General features: G+C 38.9%; 1 protein-coding gene across 1 annotated transcript in view; it reads right to left on the bottom strand.

The window, feature by feature from the left end:
• LOC121386098 overlaps positions 1-17,954 on the bottom strand; it is a 102,546-nt gene that overhangs the window by 68,557 nt on the left and 16,035 nt on the right. Inside the window, exons 4-6 of the mRNA XM_041516896.1 lie at positions 16,918-17,223; positions 13,880-14,035; positions 9,973-10,000 (exon numbers count right to left, since the gene is read on the bottom strand). Of these exons, the coding sequence (XP_041372830.1) occupies positions 9,973-10,000; positions 13,880-14,035; positions 16,918-17,223 (490 nt within the window). The remainder of the gene's footprint in view (positions 1-9,972; positions 10,001-13,879; positions 14,036-16,917; positions 17,224-17,954) is intronic.

The following is a 17,954-nucleotide window of genomic DNA, read 5'->3' as shown; positions in this document are numbered from 1 at the left end:
AGAGGGCAATTCTTACCCTGTCTGCTGATGTCTTGTTGTAGAGTTGATGGTTTATGTCTTGTGTTATGTTTGACGCCGGGATAGAGGGCAATTCTTACCCTGTCTGCTGATGTCTTGTTGTAGAGTTGATGGTTTATGTCTTGTGTTATGTTTGACGCCGGGATAGAGGGCAATTCTTACCCTGTCTGCTGATGTCTTGTTGTAGAGTTGATGGTTTATGTCTTGTGTTATGTTTGACGCCGGGATAGAGGGCAATTCTTACCCTGTCTGCTGATGTCTTGTTGTAGAGTTGATGGTTTATGTCTTGTGTTATGATTGACGCCGGGATAGAGGGCAATTCTTACCCTGTCTGCTGATGTCTTGTTGTAGAGGTGATGGTTTATGTCTTGTGTTATGGTTGACGCCGGGATAGAGGGCAATTCTTACCCTGTCTGCTGATGTCTTGTTGTAGAGTTGATGGTTTATGTCTTGTGTTATGTTTGACGCCGGGATAGAGGGCAATTCTTACCCTGTCTGCTGATGTCTTGTTGTAGAGTGGATGGTTTATGTCTTGTGTTATGTGTAACGTCGGGATAGAGGGCAATTCTTACCCTGTCTGCTGATGTCTTGTTGTAGAGTTGATGGTTTATGTCTTGTGTTATGTTTAACGCCGGGATAGAGGGCAATTCTTACCCTGTCTGCTGATGTCTTGTTGTAGAGTTGATGGTTTATGTCTTGTGTTATGTTTGACGCCGGGATAGAGGGCAATTCTTACCCTGTCTGCTGATGTCTTGTTGTAGAGTTGATGGTTTATGGCTTGTGTTATGTTTGACGCCGGGATAGAGGGCAATTCTTAACCTGTCTGCTGATGTCTTGTTGTAGAGTTGATGGTTTATGTCTTGTGTTATGTTTGACTCCGGGATAGAGGGCAATTCTTACCCTGTCTGCTGATGTCTTGTTGTAGAGTTGATGGTTTATGTCTTGTGTTATGTTTGACGCCGGGATAGAGGGCAGTTCTTACTCTGTCTGCTGATGTCTTGTTGTAGAGATGATGGTTTATGTCTTGTGTTATGATTGACGCCGGGATAGAGGGCAATTCTTACCCTGTCTGCTGATGTCTTGTTGTAGAGGTGATGGTTTATGTCTTGTGTTATGGTTGACGCCAGGTAAAAACTGCAGATAGAGGGCAATTCTTACCCTGTCTGCTGATTCTTGTTGTAGAGTTGATGGTTTATGTCTTGTGTTATGTTTGACGCCGGGATAGAGGGCAATTCTTACCCTGTCTGCTGATGTCTTGTTGTAGAGTTGATGGTTTATGTCTTGTGTTATGTGTAACGTCGGGATAGAGGGCAATTCGTACCCTGTCTGCCGATGTCTTGTTGTAGAGTTGATGGTTGATGGCTTGTGTTACTTTTAACGCCGGGATAGAGGGCAATTATTTACCCTGTCTGCCGATGTCTTGTTGTAGAGTTGATGCAACCTGTTGAATTATCCTTCATAGAGTATCATAACTATAAGAGTTAAAATTATCCTTCATAGAGTATCATAACTATAAGAGTTATAAATTATCCTTCATAGAGTATCATAACTATAAGCGTTATAAATTATCCTTCATTGATATATATATATATATATATATATATATATATATATATATATATATATATATATATATAATATATATATATATATATATACCCAGTGTCCACTCCCATTACTCCCATATAAATACCCAGTGTCCACTCCCATTCCTCCCATATGTTGTTCCTACGAATCCTGGGTGACTAACTTATATACTAGTATATATATATATAAAATACCCAGTGTGCACTCCCATTACTCCCGCATGTTGTTCCTACGAATCCTAGGTGACTAAAGTAAAGTTATATATAATACCCAGTGTCCACTCCCATACATTTTTTTTTTAAAGAAAAAGTCAGAAGCATCCTTTAAACGTCATATATCCCTTTAATTCACATTTTCGACAAAAATACGCACTTAAAACCACTAGCAAAAACAGATTTAAAGCTGTAAGTAAAATAATAAGTAATATATTTGAGTCTATACAGGAAATGGACCTACGAATATATTTGTAATTTAAGATAAAACAGCCAAACTCAGGAATGCCCCTTTAATCATCGTCTAGTAAAAAGTTTGTTTTATTTAACGACGCCACTAGAGCACACTGATTTTGTTTTATCTTATCATCGGCTATTGGACGTCAAACATATGGTCATTCTGACACTGTTTTTTTTAAAGCAAACCCGCTGTCGCCACATAGGTTACTCTTTTACGACAGGCAGCAAGGGGTCTTTTATGTGCGCTTCCCACAGGCAGGATAGCACAAAGCATGGCCTTTGTTGAACCAGTTATGGATCACAGGTCGGTGCAAGTGGTTTACACATACCCATTGAGTTTTGCGGAACACTCACTCAGGGTTTCGAGTCGGTATCTGGATTAAAAATCCCATGCCTCGACTGGGAACCGAACCCAGTACCTACCAGCCTGTACACCGATGGCCTAACCACGACGCCACCGAGGCCGGTACGACCCTGATCATGTATTACGGTTTTACAGATGTTGTACAGCCTAGAGAACGGGGCACAAGTGTTTAACGACACCACTAGAGCACAAATCAACGTTAAATGACATCACTAGAACACAAATCAACGTTTAACGACACCACTAGAGCACACTCCTTAACCATGTCTGACGCCATATAACCGGAAATAAAAAATGTGTTGAGTGCGTTGTTAAATAAAACATTTCCTTCCTTTCCACTAGTGCACAAATCAACGTTTAACGACACCACTAGAACACACATCAACGTTTAACGACACCACTAGAGCACACATCAACGTTTAACGACACCACTAGAGCAAAATCAACGTTTAACGACACCACTAGAGCACACATCAACGTTTAACGACACCACTAGAACACACATCAACGTTTCACGACACCACTAGAACACACATCAACGTTTCACGACACCACTAGAGCACACATCAACGTTTAACGACACCACTAGAGCAGAAATCAAAGTTTAACGACATTACTAGAGCACACTCCTTAACCATGTCTGACGCCATATAACCGTAAATAAAAAATGTGTTGAGTGCGTTGTTAAATAAAACATTTCCTTCCTTTCCACTAGAGCACAAATAAACGCTTAACGATACCACTAGAGCACAAATCAACGTTTAACCACACCACTAGAGCAAAAGCCAACGTCTAACGACACCACTAGAGCAAAATCAACGTTTAACGACACCACTAGAGCACACATCAACGTTTAACGACACCACTAGAACACACATCAACGTTTCACGACACCACTAGAGCACACATTAACGTTTAACGACACCACTAGAGCACAAATCAACGTTTAACGACACCACTAGAGCAGAAATCAAAGTTTAACGACATTACTAGAGCACACTCCTTAACCATGTCTGACGCCATATAACCGGAAATAAAAAATGTGTTGAGTGCGTTGTTAAATAAAACATTTCCTTCCTTTCCACTAGAGCACAAATAAACGCTTAACGATACCACTAGAGCACAAATCAACGTTTAACCACACCACTAGAGCAAAAACCGACGTTTAACGACACCACTAGAACACACTGATTTGACAGTCTAAGCCTAGCATTATTCTAGGCTCGGACTGTTAACTGGCACGACGAAGTTAGCCAACTTGACGGTTTCGTTCTGATTTCCCCAACTGTCATCTTACGATGGATGTGCTCTGATTACCAAGTAATCGGTCGTATATGAAGGGAATGGAGTTATAAGAGCGCTCAGACTACCAACTGGACAGTCGTAGAAATCGTGACAGCAGCAAATTGGCCAACTGTGTCGTGTCAGTTGGTATTCGGAGCCTAACATTAGGGCCAGGTGATTTGGACTCCGGTCACATTTATATAAATAAGCAAAGAAAACATGAAAAGAAAAGAAAACACTGTTTATTAGTCCAAACCATAATACAAATACTGAATGCTTTAACTAGTACTAAAAATTCAAAATGTAAATAGCGAAATACACACTGCAAACTACTCAAAACAAACACAGTGTCGGCCCGCTCGCAAACACGTGCCACGTATAAAAGAGTTCTTGCGAATAAACGTATGAAGTTTAATATGCAATTAAGAACTGAAAATTAAAAGTTACAAGAACTGGGGCCAATTTCACTAAACATCGTAAGTTTACGTTTGCGACTAGCAGTTATACCGGGCATATATTTACAAGTGTTTGGCATCTATTTCACAAAACATCGTAAGTTTATGTTTGCGACTAGCAGTTATACCGGGCATATATTTACAAGTGTTTGGCATCTATTTCACAAAACATCGTAAGTTTATGTTTGCGACTAGCAGTTATACCGGGCATATATTTACAAGTGTTTGGCATCTATTTCACAAAACATCGTAAGTTTATGTTTGCGACTAGCAGTTATACCGGGCATATATTTACAAGTGTTTGGCATCTATTTCACAAAACATCGTAAGTTTATGTTTGCGACTAGCAGTTATACCGGGCATACATTTACAAGCGTTTAGCATCTATTTCACGAAGAAAATTACACCATTAAAGCAAATGGAGCATTTTAAGGACGAAATTAAATGAAATATGTGAATTTCTAACTATATTTGTTTTACTATAACAGTAATAAGAATTATGATACTAGCCCCAGATTAAAACACTAGAGAGCTAACAGATAAAAGCTGGTACAACGCAACTGACAAACAACATGTTAAAGATAAGAATGAACAACACTGGTGAAACAGCAAAAGTATAAATCCTGAGTAAGTAATTAAGTAACTAAGTAATGTTCGTGCATTTATAATAAAATAAGCAAAAGCTAAAACCTGTACAAAAAGTAAAACAAAAACAACAACAAAACAATCCCAACAACTAAAACAACCCTAAATAACAACAAACGAAAAAAATCAACAACCACTAACACAATAACTGTAAACAAAACACATAAACTCTCCAAAAAAGAAAACAAATATAAACAATCAAATCAAAATAAATCAGTTAAATCAAATCATTGAAAATAATAACACGAAAATACAAAAGAAAAACAACAACACCCAAAACAAAACCATAATAACAAAACTCACCAAAAATAAAGAAAAGATAAAAAACAATAACAGAACAAAACAAAACAAATAAAAAACAAAAACAAAATAACCATAATCATAATAATCATAATAATAATAATAATAATGATAATGATAACAATAGACTAAAATAAAATAAAATAAAATAAAAAACAAAATCAAATCAATCATTCAAATCAAATAAAACCATAAAAAAATAATAACAAACAAAAAGCCAAACTAAACCAAAAATAACACAAAACCCCTCAAAACTAACTTATCTAAAACGACAAACAAAACCATGATAAAAAATAACCAAAAGAAAGAAAAGTTAAAAAAAAAAAACACAAAAACCCAACAAAACAATAAAATTAAAATTAAAATTAAAATTAAAAGTAACACCAACACCAACACCAACACGAAAACGAAAACTAAAACTAAAACTAAAACTAAAACTAAAATTAAAATTAAAATCACATCACATCACATCACATCAAATGGAAAGAAAAGAAAAAAGTAAATAAAATAATTGAGCAGAAATTGAAGGAAAGGGGCAATGCTATTGATGCTACTAAATAGCGTAAAGACGTTAACAGATAAACGAAAATCATCATATAGAGTTTGCTGCCTTCTGTTTCTTCCACTTATATAACGTGACATCACATTTAATTATTATCGAAACATACTTTGGAATATATTTTTCTGTATGTTCAAGTATTATTTGTCTTGTTGTTGAACTTTGTTTTGTTTAACGACACCACTGGAGCACATTGATTAGTTAATCATCGGCTATTGGATGTCAAACCTTTGGTAATTTTGACTCGTAGTCATCAGAGGAAACCCGCTACATTTTTTCTAATGCAATAAGGGATCTTTTATATTCAATTTCCCACGGATAGGAAAGCACATACCACCGTCTAAGGAGCGAACGCGAGTTTGATACGTTTTTAAACAACGAGTTGTAAGATAAATTGTATCTAACGGACACGAATGTATTATTCTATTCCTTACATATCCTAAAAAAAACCCTAGGTTTTAAGCCAATGTTAACATCTTTTTCGACTAAAAGTTATTTATAGCCCTTGCACTTGTAGCTAACGTACGCGTCACAGACACATTATTTTCAGGTTAACTATACGTCACCGTGTCATCGATTTCCATCGTGCTGTTTGTTTTTCATTGGTTCACCTAGGATAAGCCAGTCGTATGTGTAAACAAGTATGTGTTATCAACATAACGATTGATGTTCTCACCAACAGGTGTGTAAGAAAATGATATATTTTTGAATAAATTAATTGTAAAAATAATAGTGATATAATTAATCAAATAAACTTTGAATAAGAGGACGTGATATTTTGTGGAGTTCCGGTGTAAAAGGAACGCAGGTTCCTAGGAGGGGGCAATGGACACGTTCACGTTAATTGTAATCCATGTAAAAATGCAGACTGATTTGTTTGCAATCCTATTTGTAGTAGTAATGCGAATTCATATAAATTATACGTTGTGTTACAGATTCGGACATTTTCGTTTCATTGGGGCAATAATGATCAGCATGCGTCCCCCACCCCATCTCCCAAACAGGGAGTCTGGAAGCCTATTGCGACCAAAACGGTCAGGTGTAAAAGTGTCATGAGTAGTTAGTCTGTTTAAAAGGATCTTTGTAAATTGTGTGTGCATATTATTGACAGTATGATGATTGTTCAGGGATTACTGTTTTGTTTTAGTCGGTGTAGTAGCCCATTGAGCTGCTAAAACCCACTCTTAGTCATTGATATTTCTATTAATTGATAAACATTAATGCAAACCATTTAACAGATAATTATGTTGGTATATCATATGGGCAAGTTATACTTATTTGCGAGTACTAATATACTTCGAATTATGGTAAATGTTTTCGAGTTACTTTTAAATGTTTAAACATTGATTAGTTGGAACAATACGCAATGAATAAAGATAATAATGATAATAAGGTCAACAAAATGTGTACAAACCCTTGCAAATTATTTAAATGGAAAATATTGGAATAAATAGAAAATATTTAAATAAAGAGAGGCGCTAGTATCCTAAGTTAATTAAACAAACCAAAAAGGAAACTGTTTTTCGTTTTGTTTATATTTATAATTTAATTTTTATGTGTACGACCGGACTTAAATTTTGATTGTCCAGGAATGCAAGTCCGGCCCGGACTTGATATCCTGGCAGTCAGACCAGCATTCCTAAGGAGCATAATTCCTAGGACTTGCATGCCTAGGTATATTAGACCTAGGACCTGCATTCCTAGGAGATTAAGTCCGGCAGACCACTGTTCCTACGGACTTGCATTCCGTTTACACCGGTCTCCACAAAATATCACGTCTTCTTTTTTAAAATCCATTTGATTCATTATATCTAAACAATACAGCAGTAAATATTCACGTGAACCATAGAAATTAAATGCATTTGAATGAATATGTTTGTTGAGGGCTCCTTTAGTTAGTATGTAGTGATCTCTAGGATCTATGAACGTATTGTTGTTACCAATGACAAAGTCATTGTCGTTAGTGAACATTATAGTCATTGTTCTGTATCTTGTTTTATTACATGCTATTAGTATCTGGTTATTCCTTATCTCTTTGATATGCTGTACATCACCGGTTTCAGCTGTATGTATGTTCTGTATACACATCATTGAATACCCATGTGGTCGGGGAAAGCCAGTCTGTGTGATTCTTACATAAACGGTCCAAGTTAACGAAAGCTGCCTCTTCTGATATTTACAGTGGTTCTGGCTACAAAGAGTCCCTTCCATTTTAGCTAATATTGTCATTAAGCGGTTACATCCAAGCTGAATTTCGTGGCATTTGCCTTGCATTTTCCTCACGAAATAGCACCCAAGATGGATTCCTTGTATTCCATGTGGCATTTTCATCAAGAAATGGCACCTGCACCGAATTCCTCTCGTATTCAGCAACATTCGGCAGCCAAGATGGATTCCACGAACTTCGCCTGGCATCTTGACCATGAACTAGCGTCCGATAGCTTGGCTTCCGTCTGGTATCTCCACAAGGGATTGGCATCCTGGTCGGATTGGTGTCCTCGCCATCTGTTTCATATCTGAGCAGGTAGTCTGACCTCACCGCTAATTAAGTATGGAGACCATAGGTGATCGTAGACTATATTCCGGCAATACTATGATACACACACCATACACATGCACATTATATACAAACACTCAAAGATACACACACTATACACATATACATAAATACAAACACACATAGATACACGCACCATACACAGACATAAATACTAACACACACAGATACACGCACCATACACAGACATAAATACTAACACACAAAGATACTCGCACCATACACATAGGCATAATACTCTTTAAAAAAGTAGGGGATTGTAGGAAATAACAGCCAGTTAAAACACTATCAAGAAATATCACTGTCTAGGAATAGATACATGATAATAATAGAGGAATTGGGAAGAAGTGACAACCAACAGTTCATGTCATGTCATCTTGAAACACAAACCATCAACCAGCACGGCGAGCAAACGGGACAACAATCGGTGCCAGTATGTTATCCCTGTAGTACTGACCATGAACAATATGGAGTGGTGTTCTGTCAGTCATAGTGATGCCACCCCACATCATAACTGAATCACCAAATCTGAACTCGTCAGAAAACATTACACGAGACCATCGACGAATCCCCCATTTTCTACTCTCTGTAGACCACTGTTTACCATGGGGCGATTCGTTAACGGTGGCACAACACGTGGTCGCCGAGCATGCAGCTGAGCTGCATGTAAATGAGTTCTGATCGTCTGACCCATCACTCGGACCCCAGTAATTTGGTGTAACTGTGGAGCGATTTAAGTCGCTGTTTGAGCTCGATGTCGTAGAACTTGGGATCTAATGAGTCGATCCTGGACTCGTGTGGTTGACCTGGGACGCCCTGAACGGGTTCAGTCATCAACATTTTGGGTCTGCTGGTATCTGTTCCATAGTGTGCAGATCACAGACGGCGAAACATTGAACATGTTGGCTACATCACGCTGAATTCTACTAGTTTGAAGCATGTCGGCAGCCCTAAGGCGTTCTTCACGTTGTAGACGCCGCATCACTAATTCAGAGACAAATAATACATAACATACAAAGAACAAAGGTTAATTGATCATGAGATTTAGCAAAATTAACAATAGTAATCACTCAAACAGATTTATCGACGGCTCTGTGAAGGGATCACACTGCTATTTCAGCCAATGGGCGAATTTAGTTCTATGAAAAAGAGTACCTCTTTTCTTTATTTTATTATGTTGAGAGTATGATTATGGAATATTGGAAGGCTTAGCTACAGGCAAGACCATTGTTTACTATGCCTGTGGTACATATATTTAACGAGAGTAGCCTCCCCTCCATCATCCCATGTGCTTAGGAGTCTGGATAATTTAAATTGCAGTTGGCGAAGTATCAATTTTATTTGCTTAAATCCTATCACAGAGGCTGTTCTCTTCATGCCAGGTAGTATATAGCACCTACTGTTAATAATTTAGTCAGTGCTTGGCTTTATATTTGTTCTGTCACCAATGTATAATCAACAGTGGTGAGATACCTGAAGTGTCAAAATCGCGAATGACTCCCTACCCACATTTTCTGCTGTATTTGAGTGTTAGGTTGTGCAGTAATAAACGTTCTTTCCAAGACAGTCATTTTTGAAAGCTGATCTCTGTTTCAATCATTCATAATGACATTTGCATTTTAAATTACTCTACTTTTTTGAAGAGTATATATACAACCGCACACATAAACTCAAACGTTTTACGGTGAATATGTGACGTAGAATTAATGATAAGACGTAAGATCTGTTTGACTCATAAAGGATTAACTTACCCCGAGTTGCTTTGGTCGGTATTAATTTCTGAAATAATAAACCATGTGAATTTGTTATACCTGTACAATCACACTGATATTAAAGGTACATAATCAAAGCTGCAGAATCGCATTACTTATTTGACTTTTTATTTTGAAATGAAAACATCACATCGTGAACTATAAGAGCCCATTAAAACAAGTACGACCAAATAATGTTGTTTTGTTGTTGTTTAACGACACCACTAGAGCACACTGACTTATTAATCATCGACTATTGGATGTGAAACATTTGGTAATTTAGACATATAGTCTCAGAGAGGAAACCCGCTACATTTTTTCATTAGTAGCAAGGGATCTTTTATATGCACCATCCCACAGACAAGATAGCACATACCACGGCCTTTGAAATACCAATCGTGGTGCTCAGGCTGGAATGAGAAATAGCCCAATGGGTCCACCGACGCGGATAAATCCTAAACCGACTTCTCGTTAAGCGGACACTTTATCCCTGTGTTACGTTCCGCCCTAATGTATTGTAATCAAGTTGAACAGTATTTTCGTTAGAACATCTTTAGTGGACGGCAGATTGAAAGAAAGAAAGAAATGTTTTATTTAACGACGCACTCAACACATTTTATTTACGGTTATATGGCGTCGGAGATATGGTTAAGGACCACACAGATATTGAGAAAGGAAACCCGCTGTCGCCACTTCATGGGCTACTCCTTTCGATTAGCAGCAAGGGATCTTTTATATGCACCATCCCATAGGCAGGATAACACATATGCACCATCCCATAGGCAGGATAACACATACCACGGCCTTTGATACACCAGTCGTGGTGCACTGGCTGGAACGAGAAATAGCCCAATGGGCTTACCAACGGGGATCGATCCCAGACCAACCGCGCATTAAGCGAGTGCTTTACCTCTGGGTTACGTCCGGCCCTAATGTAATGTAATCACGTTGAAAAGTATTTTTGTTAGAACATATTCATTGGACGGCAGATTGAGTTGAGTGCGCTCAGTTAGATCGAACATTCCGTAACGTTAAGAACATCTTCAGTGGACGGCAGATTGAGTTGAGTGCGCTCAGTTAGATCTAACATTCCGTAACGTTAAGGACATCTTCAGTGGACGGCAGATTGAGTTGAATGCGCTCAGTTAGATCTAACATTCCGTAACGTTAAGAACATCTTCAGTGGACGGCAGATTGAGTTGAGTGCGCTGAGTTAGATCTAACATTCCGTAACGTTAAGAACATCTTGTGTGGACGGCAGATTGAGTTGAGTGCGCTCAGTTAGATCTAACATTCCGTAACGTTAAGAACATCTTCAGTGGACGGCAGATTGAGTTGAGTGCGCTCAGTTAGATCTAACATTCCGTAACGTTAAGAACATCTTCAGTGGACGGCAGATTGAGTTGAGTGCGCTCAGTTAGATCTAACATTCCGTAACGTTAAGAACATCTTCAGTGGACGGCAGATTGAGTTGAGTGCGCTCAGTTAGATCTAACATTCCGTAACGTTAAGGACATCTTCAGTGGACGGTAGATTGAGTTGAGTGCGCTCAGTTACATCTAACATTCCGTAACGTTAAGAACATCTTCAGTGGACGGCAGATTGAGTTGAGTGCGCTCAGTTAGATCTAACATTCCCTAACGTTAAGAGCATCTTCAGTGGACGGCAGATTGAGTTGAGTGCGCTCAGTTAGATCTAACATTCCGTAACGTTAAGAGCATCTTCAGTGGACGGCAGATTGAGTTGAGTGCGCTCAGTTAGATCTAAATTTCCATAACGTTAAGAACATCTTCAGTGGACGGCAGATTGAGTTGGGTGCGCTCACTTAGATCTAACATTCCGTAACGTTAAGAACATCTTCAGTGGACGGCAGATTGAGTTGAGTGCGCTCAGTTAGATCTAACATTCCGTAACATTAAGAACATCTTCAGTGGACGGCAGATTGAGTTGGGTGCGCTCAGTTAGATCTAACATTCCGTAACGTTAAGAACATCTTCAGTGGACGGCAGATTGAGCTGAGTGCGCTCAGTTAGATCTAACATTCCGTAACGTTAAGAACATCTTCAGTGGACGGCAGATTGAGTTGGGTGCGCTCAGTTAGATCTAACATTCCGTAACTTTAAGCCGACAAGTTTGCCGTCTTAGTGGAACTCATATTTGTGACAGCTCTATCTAGCTGACGACAGTCAACCTGCTCTTTATGTGGATTCACCCATTTCATAAGATTTGCTATGACATGGACTCGGGCCATAAAGGACGGCATGCAAACACATGCAATGATTGTGTGTCTAGTCAAATTATTAGTTTGTGTCTATTGTCTATAGGTTTCAGACTATCAACTGACACGACGGAGTAGGCCAACTCTACACTTGCGTTGTAATTTCCCCAACTCCCAACTTACGACGAGTGCGCTCAGATTAACAACTAATCGGTGGTAAGAGTTGTATGCGACGAAAATCGAGTCGTAAGAGTGCTCAGAGTCGCAGATGGACAGTCAAACGAGTCTTGAGATCGAACAGTTGGCCAACTCCGTCGTGACAGTTGGTAGTCTGAACCTAGTATCAGAATGCACTGTCAGTGTGCTCTGATGGTGCGTAACATTTTGGTGGAGTACAACTATCTCAAGCAAACAAGGAAAATATATTTGGTAGCAGAAGCCACATTTTTATATGCATTTGTATAATGTTTGGCAAAAACCCGGTACATTTTTGTCCTCAAGTAGGAGGCACATACCTTTGCCGCCCCCACCCCACCCCACCCCACCTCTACGGGTTTGCAAACCTCGATGTCTATGTTCATAAGCAATTGACAATAAACATTCATGTCTTTTGAAGCATTCTGTAAAATTGATATACATGTATTGTAATTGGTACACACGTGGCGCACGATTAATTTGTTTTAAAAGTAGTGATCTTGGTCATGTGGCCTCAATAACTGAATAAATATACTAAACGGCAAAAAAAATTTGTGACATGGATTGTTTGTAGTAATACATTTGTGAATGGATATATGGATGTAAACCAGATAAAATGTGCATGAAACAGCTCGAAGAAATACAACGAAGCAGTTGTTGCAGCGATTGCATGCTTTGTGCAAGAAACATGGAATATTCGGGAGAAATCCTGTCCAGTGTTCACCATAAAAGGCCAGACATTCAGTCGCAAATCATTGCCACTCTCTGCTGCCTTCACAAGTCCAAAGTCAGAAAAACACCATTAGTGAACTGTTTGACGCAATTTTGTCATGCCACTCCTCAGTGGAAATGACAGATGGCAAGTCATAGAGATGCTTGCATCTGGGACTTCACAGCGTGACGTTGCACGTCAATTCAACGTCCACAGAAACACCATATGGCATTTATGGCAACGATATCAACAAAATAATCAGGTCAGGGACCGTCCCCGTAGCGGCCGACCACCCGTGACAGCTCCTCGCCAAGACAACACTGTAGGAACTCCGGCTGATCCTTCCTCAGATCTGGAATGGCATTTCCAGGAACTTTCTCCAGCGTTTAGTGGCCTCAATGAGACGGCGGTGCCAGGCCTGTATCAATGCTTAAGGTGGACACACTCGCTACTGACTGTGTGAACTTCGCTCTGGACCCCCTTTAGTGATGTGGCTCATTTGCATATGGCAGGTGCGCCCTTTTTATGGACTATTGCTCGTTTCCATACCTTCGGACATTTCTTTTTCCATGTTATAACGTTTCATATACGGCAGTAAAAACATATAATCAATTATCTTTGTCGTTTGTGTGTCACAATAACTTTTGCCTTTTAGTAAATCTTGTCTTGTCTATAAAGTGATGGTTTTCTATGCAACAGAAACATAGCAAATTATTCTTAAAGTAAACATTAGTTACGAATCTTACACTATGAACCTGAGAATGACTTTGAGATGTCAGTACCTTTATTGTTACGTAAACGTCGATACATGACAACAACAATGGCGGCGCAAATGACGAAGGCAAAAGTAGATGGAATGACCCAATACATCGTGGATGATTCAAATATAGCCACGCCGTCGTAGTCCAAGGGTGTCTGTTTTTCTTCAATATTCGTATCTAAAACAAAAAAAGTATAATAACGATAAGACAATAAATAAATAGGATATAGCACAGAAGTTATGCAACCCCAATCCCCCGCCCTAAAAAATAACAACAACAACCACTACAACAGTAACTAAAACAACAAACAAACACACACACACACACACACATACACACGCACACACATGCACACAGACAGACACACACACGCACACGCACGCACACAGACAGACAAACACAAGCAGAAACACACACGCACACACAGAGAGAGAGAGAGAGAGAGAGAGAGAGAGAGAGAGAGAGAGAGAGAGAGAGAGAGAGAGAGAGAGAGAGAGGGAGAGAGAGAAAGAGAGAGGCAGGCAGGCAGACAGACAGACAGAACCCAGACACACACACACACACAGAGGCAGACAAACACATACACACACGCACAAACACACACACACACACGCACACAGACGAACAAACACATACACACGCAGACACACGTACACATACACAGAGACACACACACACACACACACACACACACACACATCGTCTGTCTGTTACAACCAGATCCAAAATCGGTCCCACACATAAAAGAGTCACATACAAAAGCCGCACACATACACGTTCATACTAAGCATCACAATTATGGATGTTTCTTTGCTTTCACTCTCGATATTGTTGGACCTCATATCTACACTCAGTTTTTGCTTGTGTTCTATTTTATCAAGTGTTTATCACAGATTCTTTCAAAATATTTCATTAAATCTTGACCAACATTAAAGTGACAGATCCTAGTTTTTAAACACTACGACGTATGTTTCACTATTAAAGCCGTGTTTGATCATTTAAATTAGAAGTACTCACATTTTATTATTCAGCATATTAATTTTCGTACACCTGAAGTGGTTCTGGTCATCCAGGTTTTTGCAATAGGTTTTTTGCATTTTTCATAATTCTCAAAACGCACGTTCGTCTAAGAAGTCATGACCATCGAGACAAGATCTAGATATTTTAGACGGCATTTCTCTGTTTAAACATCACAGACTTTAGCTTCTCTCTGTTACAACCTGATCCACATTTGTGTTACAGGTTTGTAGATTAACTAAACTTAGAGTTCATTTTTACGGGCTGAAACTAGGTACTGCGCCTTTAAAAATGAACAAAATGCAAGCTGTGTAGAACCAAAAACAAAAGTATTCTGTACCATAAATCACAATCTAATTAAAATTAGCTCCACTATTACATGCGGATCTATAGACAGCCAGGTGGAGCTCATGTCCACCAATCAAAACCTTACTTGCAGAATCCTGCCAGTGATTTAAAACTAACAACACTGCGTAGTCCCCAATGTCCAGGTAACATTTCGTCTGTAAATAATAATTTAAATATTGACCAATCACACTTCGCCTTTATAACGTTATTTGGGAGCATACAAATTCTAAAAATATCGGGCGAGTCTGTTTTAGTGGCCGCAGTACAGCGAACCATACCAATACGTACGGGGTGGGTTATCAGTCTTCAATTTTACATTAAAAATTATTTATTTATTTATAAAATTAAAAAAACCTTCAGTTTTACATTACAAATTATTTATTTTATAAAATAAAACATGTTTTAAGGCATTCGTAATTCACACGAAACATGTCGTATACCCTCAGGATAATTCGGAATGTTTTCAAATTATTTTTAAATCACTGGCAGGATTCTGCAAGTAAGGTTTTGATTGGTGGACATGAGCTCCAACTGGCTGTCTTTAGATCCACATGTAATAGTGGAGCTAATTTTAATTAGATTGCATAAATCAAAATGTAAAAAAAAAAACCCGAAATATTTACTGGCCCTTAATTAATTTTGTTGAGTATACTGGTATTTAGTTGCATGTTTGTGTGTGTGTGTGTGTGTGTGTGTGTGTGTGTGTGTGTGTATATATATATATATAGAGCTAATGTCAATTAATAAATAAGAAAGATACATAACAAAATTGGGATATAGCGACATTATTATGAGTCGTCGCTTCGACAGTCACATTCATTCGGCAATTCTCGAACATGTTCGTTCGCAGTTACGAATTCGATCTCAAGGGAAATAAAACGTGACCCTCTAAACACCGGATCCTGACTAAACCGGATAAATATTAGGTCCCCGACATGATCCGGTTTAAACAGGTTTCACTGTATTAATATCTGCCGAGCTGCATTCGCCATTCGATCTGAGCAGGAGACCACTTATTTCTTTTATCCTGCAATCCCACAGAAATAGTCGGAAAATCATTATTTAATTATTTTTTGTGTACACAAATCGAGTATCGTCAACCTAGAAAGGCTTTTGCAGTATGATGTCATACAAGATACATGACGTCATTCTTTGTAAGATGCTAGCTACATTCGTCACACTGAAAAAGCGTTTATAAACTCTAATTCATACATAAATATACAAGTTTGGTATTGTTATCTCAAAACTTAAAAGATATTTGTATTTACTGTACTAAAATAAATGATTTAAATAGTATGTTTATTGAAAATCTAGTCTGAAATACTCGAGTCGAGGCGGGCGTATGTCACGTAACCTATAGTTTTGGTCAGTTTCATAAAAAATGGTATGACAGGCAAGCAAGTTTAGTATTATATTTATTATAAACCAACCGCAAACAAGCCGCAACGCTGAAGTAAGCAGATATCGAGACCTACTACACGTTATTTTTTCTGCGAATTGGGCCAGCAAATTATCTACATCACGGCCCGGGGCGGGCCCCCCCCCCCCCCCCCCCCCCCCCCGCTACATTTTGCAATAGTTATAAATTTATTCGTGAATATCCAATGGCCAATGATTGATAAATCAATGTGCTCTAGTAGTGTAGTTAAACAAAACAAATAATAATCTGTAGCAGCACCTCCCTCTGTCCTCACCTTGCTCCATCACCGACACCGTGAAGTTCACCACCAGAGCAGACCCTACGCCGTTGTGCACGGAGACTTTGTAGGTGCCGCTGTCGTTGACGTTCACGAGGGTGTATTCGCCCACTGCTGTCGAGGTCGTTGATGTCGTGGGCGCGCTCGACGCAAGGCGGTGTTCTACGTTATTATGCAACTTCGTCCACTTGAATTTCGGCCGCGGATTGGCTATCGTAAACACGCGTAGCGTTACGTTGTCGTTGACATGCGCCAGAAGGGTGCGTGCTTGACTGACATATTGATAATCCAATCGCGGCGAACCTATGGAAGTAAATACAATTACGGTGATCTCCGCAAACAAACAAAACCCATGAAATAAAATAAAATATAAATATAAATAATAAGAAGGAAATAAGTGGCCTCAGACCACAATTAATTTCGCTCTATGTTTCTATATAGCCTTAGTGGCTATAACATTTTATTAATATCAGCAGGCCCGTGGATTTTTGTGTGTACCTTTGCCTGCCTGGGGGACACCATACCCTGAAAAGGACACCCCCTGGTGTCCACTCTTTCTCCCAGCATATTGGTTAAACAAACACACCCTCTAACCAGGCCACAGAGACACACACACACACACACACACACACACACACACATCGTCTGTCTGTTACAACCAGATCCAAAATCGGTCCCACACATAAAAGAGTCACATACAAAAGCCGCACACATACACGTTCATACTAAGCATCACAATATGGATGTTTCTTTGCTTTCACTCTCGATATTGTTGGACCTCATATCTACACTCAGTTTTTGCTTGTGTTCTATTTTATCAAGTGTTTTATCACAGATTCTTTCAAAATATTTCATTAAATCTGACCAACATTAAAGTGACAGATCCTAGTTTTTAAACACTACGACGTATGTTTCACTATTAAAGCCGTGTTTGATCATTTAAATTAGAAGTACTCACATTTTATTATTCAGCATATTAATTTTCGTACACCTGAAGTGGTTCTGGTCATCCAGGTTTTGCAATAGGTTTTTTG

The sequence above is a fragment of the Gigantopelta aegis genome, chromosome 12, assembly GCF_016097555.1.
Source record: "Gigantopelta aegis isolate Gae_Host chromosome 12, Gae_host_genome, whole genome shotgun sequence".
Lineage (NCBI taxonomy): Eukaryota > Metazoa > Mollusca > Gastropoda > Neomphalida > Peltospiridae > Gigantopelta > Gigantopelta aegis.
The sequence above is the reverse complement of the archived record's forward strand: the minus strand, read 5'-3'. Positions and strand labels throughout refer to the sequence as shown.